The sequence below is a fragment of the Chlorocebus sabaeus genome, chromosome X, assembly GCF_047675955.1.
Source record: "Chlorocebus sabaeus isolate Y175 chromosome X, mChlSab1.0.hap1, whole genome shotgun sequence".
Lineage (NCBI taxonomy): Eukaryota > Metazoa > Chordata > Mammalia > Primates > Cercopithecidae > Chlorocebus > Chlorocebus sabaeus.
This window is the reverse complement of record NC_132933.1, coordinates 51144616-51156810: the sequence shown is the minus strand read 5'-3', so window position 1 is coordinate 51156810 and position 12195 is coordinate 51144616. Positions and strand designations below refer to the sequence as shown.

General features: G+C 39.0%; 2 protein-coding genes across 2 annotated transcripts in view; one reads left to right on the top strand and one right to left on the bottom strand.

Moving 5' to 3' along the window:
• LOC103232374 (nuclear RNA export factor 2-like) overlaps positions 1-12195 on the bottom strand; it is a 323480-nt gene that overhangs the window by 242631 nt on the left and 68654 nt on the right.
• Positions 1-12195, top strand: part of LOC103232377 (T-complex protein 11-like X-linked protein 2) — a 107668-nt gene that overhangs the window by 49544 nt on the left and 45929 nt on the right. The window contains exon 11 of the mRNA XM_073013515.1: positions 7778-7885. Within this exon, the coding sequence (XP_072869616.1) occupies positions 7778-7780 (3 nt within the window). The 3' untranslated portion in view covers positions 7781-7885. The remainder of the gene's footprint in view (positions 1-7777; positions 7886-12195) is intronic.

Below are 12195 nucleotides of genomic sequence, written 5' to 3'. Positions count from 1 at the left end.
TATTCTAGGATGTTATCCAGGACATTTCATTGCATTTGGTCCTCATTTCTCCTTAGAATCCTCCAGGCTGACATTTCCTCAATCTTTACTGGTCTTTCACAGCCCTGACACTTTCGGAGATACCAGTCAGGTGTTTTGTGGAATGTCTCTCAATTTGTGTTTGTTTCATGTTTTCTTATGATTAGATTGAAGTTGTGTATTTGTAGCAAGCACACCTGTTTTATTCTCCTCCCTTTCCCAGTGGTGAGGGAGGGATTCCCACCCTAGTGTTATGGGGGTGACTGAACACATGGTACCCTATACTGGACAGATGGAATCCACAGCAGTTTATTAGTAACATTTACTCACAGCCGGAGAGAGGAGGGCACCTCACGCCAGGTAGAGCCACACAGTGTCACACTCTGGAAGAGAGTGAACAAGCAGGGGCTTTCAGGGGGAAGTCTTTGTAGTAACCAGAGGATGAAGTGACCGTTGGTTCAGGGGAGGACGACTGGCTTGTTTGAATAATTCTGCAGGCTGGTGGGGACCTGAAACATGCCACCCAGAGATAAGCAGGCACTGTGTCTGTTCAACACGATAATAAGGAGGGTACTTTGGCTAGGGGGCCTTTCTCCCTGGGAACCCAATAGGGAAGATAACCTGTGGTGAGGCCATTCAGGGTCCTCCTGTTCTTCCCCAGATGTCAAGGCATCCATCTAATTGGGCCTCTAATTTTAGGTCTTATGCCACATTACCACAAACATGATTTTGTTTCCTCCTGTGTGGATCATATCGGGTACATGACATCCATAAGTTGTGTTACTGGTGGTGTTCACCTTGATCACTTGGTTAAAGGGGTGGGAGTTATGTTGCCCCAGTGTAATGCTACTATTTTCTTCTTTGTTGGTAATAAATATAGTATGAAAAGTTCTTTAAGAAGAAACACAATAGATCTTCTTATATTCCTGTTTCTTTGCAGACTTTGACCCACTACTGTTAAAATCAGTCTAGGGATCTTGCCTACAGCAAATATTACCTAATGGTGATTATCTGTTGTCCTAATTTCTGCTACTTTTTTTTTTTTCTTTTTTCTTTTTTTTTTTTTTTTTTGAGACTGAGTCTTGCTCTGTCGCCCAGGCTGGGGTGCAGTGGCCGGATCTCAGCTCACTGCAAGCTCCGCCTCCCGGGTTTACGCCATTCTCCTGCCTCAGCCTCCCGAGTAGCTGGGACTACAGGCGCCCGCCACCTCGTCCGGCTAGTTTTTTGTATTTTTTTAGTAGAGATGGTGTTTCACCGTGTTAGCCAGGATGGTCTCGATCTCCTGACCTCGTGATCCACCCATCTCGGCCTCCCAAAGTGCTGGGATTACAGGCTTGAGCCACCGCGCCCGGCCTCTGCTACGTTTTTTAACTGGAATTCTTCTGTAAGGAAGAGCTATCTTTACTCCCTCATTTACTCATTTCTTCAACTTATTTATCTCTGTATGGGCTCTTGAATAATTATGTTATACATACCGGGCTTAATACCCAGGTGATGGGTTGATGGGTGCAGCAAACCACCAGGGCGCAGGTTTACCTATATAGTGAACCTGCACATCCTGCACTTGTATCCCGGAACTTGAAATAAATTAAAATAAAAATTTAATCTAATTATATCATTATTTTGTTCCTTGAACTCTTCTAGCCTTGGCCATTGGGAGCTCATTTTGGTTGGTTCTGTGGTCTTTTGATATGACCCTATCCTTTTTTGGTACCTTTTTCTGGCACTGTAAGATGTTCAGATTCATCATATGCGTGCCCCCCTCGCCTCACACACACACCCCTTGTAGCCCTGGATTAAAACAACTTCTACAAGGAGCCCTGGTTCCCTTTCATGGGGAATGACATTTACCAACCAGTATCTTGGTGTGCGTTCATTATTAATGGCGTTTCATTGCCGCTAAGGCTCTCTCTCTATGGAAAGGGGTAGGAAATAATGTATATATATACCCATGCCTATAGACACATGTACATTTATTTTGGTATCTATCTGTAGGTACAGCTATTAAAAGCCAGGAGCTTGTACTGATACTTTCAATTCCAGTCATTCTAGACTTTCTGGTCGATTCGTTCTCTGACCTGGCTTTCATTATCAGATAGTTTATATACCTGTTTATTTCTGGTCAGTAGATACATAAAGTAGCATCTGAATTGCTAACAAATGCCCCTGTTGCAAACATATTAATAACTTATATTTTTGTACAGTTGTTTTTGTCTTTGGCCTTAGAGGATATAGTCAAAATACTGCTATCCAAAGTTATGTATCTTAGATCTTTTCTTCCTGTCTCCTTCAGGGTGGTTAAGATACTCATTTGTAATATTGTTAGTTGAACCTGTTTCTGTTTGATTTGGGGTACCCTCACCCCAATATCCTGGTTGATTTTAATTTTTTATTTATATTTTGGGTATGTGCAACATTACTATGATCCAAAGAGTCAGAGGTATACAAAAACCTATACTTGGGGAAGTGTCACTCCTTCGTCATCCCTTCTACCCTGTTCCCATTCCCCATTTCTTTCCACTTCTTTCCCTGGCCCTCCCTGTAGGGTAATCAATCCCTTCGGTTTCCAGTTTAAATTTTCCTGTATTTATTTTGCCCAAATGAGCAAATACATACACGTTTTCTTATATTCCCTTCTTACACGAAGGATAGCATGCTATACATGTTCCTTTGCACTTTGCCTTTCCTACCTAACAGCATTCTTGGAAATCACTCCATATTGTTTCACAGAGATCTTCATCGTTCCTTTTTACAGCTGCATTGTACTCCATTGTGTGGCTGTACCACACATAGTTTATTCAGCCACTCGCCTACGTTTGGGCATTTGGTTTTTAATATAGAAACCAGGTCTCGCTCTATAATCCAGGCTGACTGAAGTGCAGTGGCACAATCATAGCTCATGGTAACCTCAAACTCCTGGGCTCAAGCAATTCACAACTGTCTCAGCTTCCCAAGTGGCTAAGATTACAGGTGTGTGCCACCATGCCTGGCTAATTGAAGACTTTTTTTTTTTTTTTTTTTTTTTTTTTTGTAAATACAGGGCCTTGCTATGTTGCCCAGACTGGTCTGGATCTCCTGGCCTCCAGTGATCCTCCCGCCTTGGTCTCCCAAGTGCTGAGATTACGGGCATGAGCCGTGGTGCCTGGCCTGTACGGGCTTTTAAATTCCTTCCAAGATTTTACAGTTACAGACATTGCTCCCGCGAATAAACCTGGACATGATTTTTTTTTTTTTTTTTTTGTATTGGTAGAAATGTACCTTCAAGGTATATTCCCACTAGTAGGATTTTTGGGCCAAAAGTTAAGTGCACATGTAGTTTTCTCAGGTGTTTCCAAGTTTCTCTCCAGAAGGATTGTACTGGTTTTCGTTTCCATTAGCAATATAGGAGAATGACAGTTTGCCCACAGCCTCACTAACAGAACACGTCGCCTTAGTTTTGAAACTTTTTTCTACAGGTTAGGTGAGAAATGGTATCTCACTGTTTCTGTGATGTATCTTTGTCTAACTATGAGTAAGTTTTGACACTTATCATATGTTGAGGACTGTTTTTATACTTTTTGTTGGAATTATCTGTTCATATATTTCCCCCATATTTTTATTGCTGTTGTGGTCCTTCATCCCTCAATGTTTAAGAGTTCTCTATATATTTGGAATATTATCCAGTTGTCTGCGATATATGCTGCAAGTACTTTATACCAATTCGTCACTTGCTCTTTGATATATTTATGAAGCATTTGCATCACTTTCGTTTATCCTTATGTGGTCAAATCGATAGACTATTTTCTTCTTTCATTGCCTTCGGAATTTGAATCTTAGTTAGAAAGCCTTTCCCTACACTGGGGTTCTGCCATGTTTTCTTTTCTTTTCTTTTGTTTTCTTTTTCTTTCTTTTCTTTGGTTGATATGGAGTCTCGCTCTGTCGTCCAGGCTGGAGTGCAGTGGTGCGATCTCGGCTCACTGCAACCTCTGCCTTCCAGGTTCAAGCAATTCTCCTGTCTCAGCCTCCCGAGTAGCTGGGATTACAGGCGCCCGCCACCTCGCCTGGCTAAGTTTTGTATTTTTAGTAGAGACGGAGTTTCACCATGTTGGCCAGGCTGGTCTCAAACTCCTGACCTCAGGCGATCCACCCGCCTCAGCCTCCCAAAGTGCTGGGATTACAGGCGTGAGCCACCCCACTTCCCCGACCACTGCCATGTTTTTCTTCAAGAACTTACATGGTTTCATTTGTTATGTTTAGATCCCTAACTTATTTGCAGTTTATTCTTGTGCACGCTGTGTTATGTGGATCTACCTTTATTTTTCCGGACATCTCAGTTGTTCCAGGACCATTTATTAAATGTTCATCTTTGCCCTAGAGAGTTTATGTACCATCTTTATCATGTACTAACTTTCATACGATTTGGTTGTATTTCTGAGTTTTCTATTCTAGTTCACTGGGCTAGTAGTCTATTCTTGCACCAGTGCCACAATGTCGTAATTACAGAGGCTTTATAGTGTGCTTTTCTGGCTGGTATCATAAGTCCCCTCTCATAGATTTTCTTTTTCACATGTTTCCTGGCTATGCTTGCATGTTTTCAAAAAGTATATTAACTTTATTATCAATTTGCCTAAATGCATAAAAATGTGTGCTGGCATTTTTGAGAGTGAGTTAAATTTATACGCCAATGGAGGAAGAACTGACATCTTTTTAATGCCGAATTATTCCATCTAGGACAGTGATTTAGTCTGTTTGGACTGCTATTACAGAATACCGTAGACTAGGTTGTTTATAAACGACAGAAATTTATTTCTTGCAGTTCTGGAGACTGACAAGTTCAAGATAAAGATGCTGGCTGATTTGGTGTCTGGTGAGGGCCCTCTTCCTCATCGATGGTGCTTTCTAATTGTATCCTCAACATGGTGGAAGGGACAAGGCAGCTCTCTGGAGCCTCTTTTATGACAGAACTAATCCCGTTCATAAGGGCTCCACCCTCATGACCTAGTCACCTCTCAAAAGGCCCCACCTCCTAATGGTATCACCTTGCGGGTAAAGATTTCAAGATAGTAATTTTGGGGGTACACAAACATTCAGACCGTCTCAGACAGCGTATGTGTTTCCATTTGTTCAAGTCTGCTGTGGTGTCATTCAGGCATATTTTACAATTTTTCTTGTATACATGTTGTTACCAAGTTTATTCCTAAACTTTAATCCTTGTTGCTAGTGTATATGGGGCCTTGTCTGTGAATGTGTCCTCCAGCTGCTTATTTTTTGTGTGTGTATTAAAAGACTGCTGATTTTTTTGTATGTTAATTTTATACTTTGCTACCTTACTGACTTCTTTTACTGGTTCAGTTGATGTATCATTGTTTCTATAGGGGTTTTCAGGTATACTATAATATCATCCGCACATAGAGATGGCTTTACTTTTCTTTGTAAAAAGTAAGTTTTATTGTGTATATCTAAGGTATACAACATGGTGTTATGGGACACATATAGATAGTAAAATAGTTACTATAGTGGAACAAATTAACATACCCATCATGTCACATAGTTACCCATTTTTGGTTTTGGTAGCAGGAGGCGCTAAAATCTATTCATTTAGCAGAAATCCCACATCGTATCTAAAATCTATTCATTTAGCAGAAATCCCACATTGTATTTAATAGTACAATTGTATAAACTGTATTCCAGTATGTTGTGCACTAGATCTCTAGTCTCTTTCATCCTATATATCTGCTGCTTTGCATCCTCTTACCTACATCTCCCCCTTTTCTCCTCCCATCCCCTCCGCCCCACCCCGGTGATGATAACCACTGCTTTATTCTGTGTCTCTGTATACTTGAGTTTTATTTTACTTTCATTTTTTAAGATTCCACATATAAATGAGATCATGCAATATTTCTCTTTCTGTATCTGGATTATTTCACTATTATTTCATTGTTATGGCATAATGTCCTCCAGATTCATCCATGTTTTGGCAAATGGCAAGATCTCCTTTTTAAAGTATATATATACAACACAGTTTCTGTATCTGTCCGTCCCTTGATGGACACCTAGGTTGTTTCCATATCTTGGCTATTGTGATTAATGCTGCAGTGAACATGGGAGTTCAGATACTTTTCAAAGATCAGCTGCTTTTAAAAGGTGGTTATTTTATTTCCTTTGAGTAGATACCCAGCAAAGGAGTTGTTGGGTCGTATGATAGTTCTGTTTTTCACTACCATATAATTTTTGTAAAATAGAAAAATCTAGAACTGCCATTTTATTTCTAAAACAGAAAAAAATCTATTAGGTACCTCCATACTGTTTTCCATAATGGTTGTCCCTATCTACATTCCCATCAACAGTGTACAAGGGTTCCCTTTTCTCCACAGACTCGGCAATGTTTGCCATCTCTTGACTTTTTGATAATAGCTATCCTAATGGTTGTATGGTGTTGCCTCATAGTAGCTTTTATCTGCATTTTCCTGATGATTAATGATGTTGAGCACTTTTTCATATACCTGTTAGTCATTATGTATGTCTTCTTTGGAGAAATATCTATTCAGGTCCTTTGCCCATTGATTAAATTTGATTGTTTTTCTGCTATGCAGTTGTGTGATTTCCTCACAAAATTTGGATATTAACCCCTTGTTCATATATGTGGTTCGCAGGTATTTTTTTTCCCAACGTGTAAGTTGCCATTTCATTTTCTTGATTGTTTCCTTTGCTGTGCTTTTTAGTTCTTCTTATTCATTCCTAGGAAAATGATCGATTTCTCTAGTCAATTGACTAATACTTGTAATACAAGATTGAATAGGTGTGAGGTAGTAGGCATGCTTTCCTTATTCCTGATTCCAGGGGAAAACTTTGAGTATCCCCCCGCAACCCCATTAAATAAGTTGCTAGCATTAGGACTTAGGTATATATGTTTTATCATGTTAAGAAAGCATCCCGTGGTCCCTATTTTCTTAAGGCTTTTCTATTTTTTAACAGAAAGAGGTATTGAATTTTTCCAAAGGTTTTTCAACATCTGTGGTGATAACCATATGCTATTTGTCTTTAAGTGTATTAATATGGTGGATGATATCAAGGTACTTTCTAATATTGAACCAATCTGGTGGATGATATCAAGGTACTTTCTAATATTGAACCAATCTGTATTGATGGGAGAAATCCCACTTTGCCAAAGTATATTATGATTTTTTAAATGTGTTGTTGGATGTTGTTTGCTAATATTTTATCTAGCATTTTTGCATCTACACTTATCTATCCATGTCATACTTGCTTCATAAAGGGAGTTATGAAAATTTCCTTTATTATGCTGTTTAATAATTTATAGAGCGTTGGCACTGTGGTACTATCTGATCTTTGACGGTTTAGTAGAATTCACCTGTAGTAGCATCTGAGCCAGGTGCTCCTTGGGAGTTATTCCTTAATAACTTTTTCTATTTTTTTTTTTTTCTGTGAAAATTGGCCAATTTAAGCCTTCCAGCATTAGAGTAAAAATCTTGATAATCTGTATTTTCCTAGGAAATTATTTATTTCATGTGTATTTTTAATTTCTTTATATACAGGTTTGAAAAGTAACCTAATCTTTTCTGTTTAAATGATTATCATTTGTCATTTATTATTTTGCATATTTGTGCTCTCTCCCTTTCTTCCTTCATTAGTCTAGCTAGTGAGTTTGTCCAATTAAAAAAATAGGATTTTGATTTAATAAATATACACACATTGTTTTTCTACTATGTATCTTATTAATGTCTGCTTATTTATTCATTCATTCATTCATTCATTTTAGTGACCGAGTCTCCCTGGATCACTCAGTCTGGAGTGCAGCGTTGTGATCACAGCTCACTGCAGCCTTGAGCTCTTGGACTCAAGCAATCTTCCCACCTCCGCCTCCTCAGTAAGTAGGACTACAGGCATGTTCCATCATGCCCAGCTAATGAATCATTATTATCATTATTATTATTATTACTGTAGAGGCAGGGTCTCCCTATGTTGCCTAGGCTGGTCTCAAACTCCTGGCCTCAAGAGATCCTCCCATCTCAGCCTCTCAAAGTGGTTGGATTACAGGTGTGAGCCACCAAACCCGGCAATTTCTAATTTTATGTTATTTCTTTATTTGTGTTTATTTTGGTTTCCTGGGTTGTTCTTTTATTAGATTTTTGAGGCAGTGCTTTACTTTATTTAATTTTATTCGTTCATTTTCACTGATGAGAGTATTTAGTGCTCTGAATCTGCTTCCAATCAGTGCTTTAAATATCTTTAACAGATTCTCATATGTAAGCTCTCATTGTCACTCTTCTTAAATATTTCTGTAACTTCAGTTTGTATCTCCTCCTTATCTCGACATTTGCTTAATAGAAAGCTTAACATTTTTTCCAGGTAGAAGATCCTTTCTGCTTTCAGTTTGCGTTAGTAAGTTCTACTTTTGTTGCATCGTGATTGCAGAGGGTTGGTTGTAATATTTCTACTTTATGGAAATTAGTGAGGTCTTCAATGTGAGGTAATTACGATCACGTTTTGTTAACGTGCCATCAGCTTTTGACGAGGTGGTATATTCTTTATTTCCAAGGTATAGATTTATGTGTGTGTATGTATGCCTATGTGTGTATACAAACACACAATGTATCTTATTAATTGTGTTGTTTACATTTTCGGTATACATCTCTTTATTGTACCACTGGAGTTGCCTTGTACTGAGACTTGCCACGTATTAAATCTCCTATTATTACTGTGCTTCCATGTCTCCATACCTTTTGGCATTACAAAGGTGGTTGCTATGTTATTTGGTGCATAAATATTCCTAAGTATTATATCTTCACTGTGAATTTTCAATTTTAACGTTGGCATGTAACCTTTGTTGTTAAAAAAAAAATATTTTTAGCACCTGCTTTCTTATTGAACATTTTACTCTCTGGTCCACTAGTTTGTTTTTAACCCCCAATTTCCTTTTAACACTTGTCTACTGCCTCGTGAAAAAAAAATAAGTTTCTTTTTTTTTCTCTCTCTCTCTCACTTCCCTTTTTTTTTTTTTTAAATTTATTTATTATTATTAAACTTCAAGTTGTAGGGTACATGTGCACAACGTGCAGGTTTGTTACATATGTATACTTGTGCCATGTTGGTGTGCTGCACCCATCAACTCGTCATTTACATAAGGTATAACTCCCAATGCAATCCCTCCCCCCTCCCCCTACCCCATGATAGGCCCCGGTGTGTGATGTTCCCCTTCCCGAGTCCAAGTGATCTCATTGTTCAGTTCCCACCTATGAGTGAGAACATGCGGTGTTTGGTTTTCTGTTCTTGTGATAGTTTGCTGAGAATGATGGTTTCCAGCTGCATCCATGTCCCTACAAAGGACACAAACTCATCCTTTTTTATGGCTGCATAGTATTCCATGGTGTATATGTGCCACATTTTCTTAATCCAATCTGTCACTGATGGACATTTGGGTTGATTCCAAGTCTTTGCTATTGTGAATAGTGCTGCAATAAACATACGTGTGCATGTGTCTTTATAGCAGCATAATTTATAATCCTTTGGGTATATACCTAGTAATGGGATGGCTGGGTCATATGGTACATCTAGTTCTAGATCCTTGAGGAATCGCCATACTGTTTTCCATAATGGTTGAACTAGTTTACAATCCCACCAACAGTGTAAAAGTGTTCCTATTTCTCCACATCCTCTCCAGCACCTGTTGTTTCCTGACTTTTGAATGATCGCCATTCTAACTGGTGTGAGATGGTATCTCATTGTGGTTTTGATTTGCATTTCTCTGATGGCCAGTGATGATGAGCATTTTTTCATGTGTCTGTTGGCTGTATGAATGTCTTCTTTTGAGAAATGTCTGTTCATACCACACATCTACAGCCATCTGATCTTTGACAAACCTGAGAGAAACAAGAAATGGGGAAAGGATTCCCTATTTAATAAATGGTGCTGGGAAAATTGGCTAGCCATAAGTAGAAAGCTGAAACTGGATCCTTTCCTTACTCCTTATACGAAAATTAATTCAAGATGGATTAGAGACTTAAATGTTAGACCTAATACCATAAAAACCCTAGAGGAAAACCTAGGTAGTACCATTCAGGACATAGGCATGGGCAAAGACTTCATGTCTAAAACACCAAAAGCAACGGCAGCAAAAGCCAAAATTGACAAATGGGATCTCATTAAACTAAAGAGCTTCTGCACAGCAAAAGAAACTACCATCAGAGTGAACAGGCAACCTACAGAATGGGAGAAAATTTTTGCAATCTACTCATCTGACAAAGGGCTAATATCCAGAACCTACAAAGAACTCAAACAAATTTACAAGAAAAAAACAAACAACCCCATCAAAAAGTGGGCAAAGGATATGAACAGACATTTCTCACTTCTCTTATTTTACTTGCACTATTTCTTTTTTCCACAATATAAAATAAATGCACATTAGTCGTTTTCCTTGCTCTACCTTTATTTTAGTATTAGATACCAAATGCTCGCCATCAGATGTCGTAGGGAAGATTTTCCTGTCATTCATTACCTGTGGAATCACAGTCCCAGTTTATCCTTTAGAATATAAGTTAGCAAACGTTTTCTGTAAAGAGCCATATAGTAAATATTCCAGCCAATGGGCCATAGTTTGCAGACCCTTGCTCTAGTGGAGTCCTCAGGAAGGGCTGATGGGCATGTAATTTCCTAAGTTCCTGTCTGCTTTTCTATAAGCTGTGATACTTGTGAAGGATCAGCTGAGCTGGATATCAAATCATTACTTCAGACTTTTTTCTAAGCCCATTTCTGAGTTTAGAATTTTAAATAATATTCTAATTCAAGGCAGGTTTTATATCCTCAAATGCTTGTTTGAATGGAAGTAATTCTGTCTGGAAGGTTGACGTACAGTTTCCTTCTGTTTCATGGTTGTTTAATATGTGTGAAATTTTGTCTTCTGCTCTTTTTCTCTTTCTGGAATGTTTTTGTAAGGAATTATCGTTCCTTTTGTTCATTTTTATGATATTGGCATGTTTTACCAGATTCCTGTTTTAATGGTGCTATTTTCTGTCAGTGTAGAAAAACTCAGGCCTTAAATTTACTGATTTCGCTTGCTTGTTTTGGTAGTGGACAAAGAAGTTATGAGTGCTCTGATTCTGTGGTTCTCTTATGTCTCGCAAGATTCTTCATTTTCCCCTTTTGTTTCCTTCCCCATCATTACCAAAGTGGCAAAGCATGCTTCTCCCTTTCCGTTTGCCACCCCTACTCTTCCCCAGAAGCTGTACATTTCAAAGGCTACGTTTGTTTGTTTGTTTGTTTATTTATTTATTTATTTATTTATTTATTTATTTATTTTGAGATAGAGTCTCGCTCTGTCTCCCAGGCTGGAGTGCAGGGGTGTGATCTCGGCTCACTGCACCTTCTGCCTCCTGGGCTCCAGCGATCCTCCCACCTCAGCCTGGCGAGTAGCTTGGACCATAGGTGCGCAATACCACACTCGGCCGCTGTTTTAAGTTTTCATAGAGACGAGGTCTCACTGTATTGCCTAGGCTGGTCTGAAACTCCCGGGCTCAGTGATCCTCCTGCCTCGGGCCTCCCAAAGTGATGGGATTACAGGCGTGAGTCACTGCACCCAACCCAAAGACTGCATTCTAAGATCATCTCTACCTCTTTAAATTACACATATTTTAGAGGTTCTTCCCTATAGTCCCTGCTCTTATTATCTGGGACACCTTTTTGGTATTTTTTAGACTTAGTCTGGGCTCAGTCATTTTAACTGTAGTTTCAGATCAACTTTAGGCCCCTTGCCTCTTCCTTTCTCTGTGTCTCTTGCAGCTTTTCTGAGTCTGTCTTTGCTTGCCACAAAGCCTAGTGATGGGAGCATGACGGATCATGTGCTGAGATTTCATGCTTTTTCTCCTTTTACCCACTACTAAAGATTTGGCATTATCTGTTTCTAAGTAACGATGAGGATGTGGCTTCTGTATAGATTTACCTCTTCCTTTCTGATTGGTTTATATCCTTTTGACACGAAACATTGGGAGGCAGGTGCCTGGGTGGTCGACATTGCCTTCTGCTGACTTACAGCTGATTTCAAATGGCATTTTATCTTATCTAAATATATATGTGTGTGTATACACACACAGACAGACACACACAGAGACATTTATACACACATACAAGTCTATTTCTATTCCATGTCAATAGTAGAGGTCTCTTGAAGTGGTTGTTTGATTC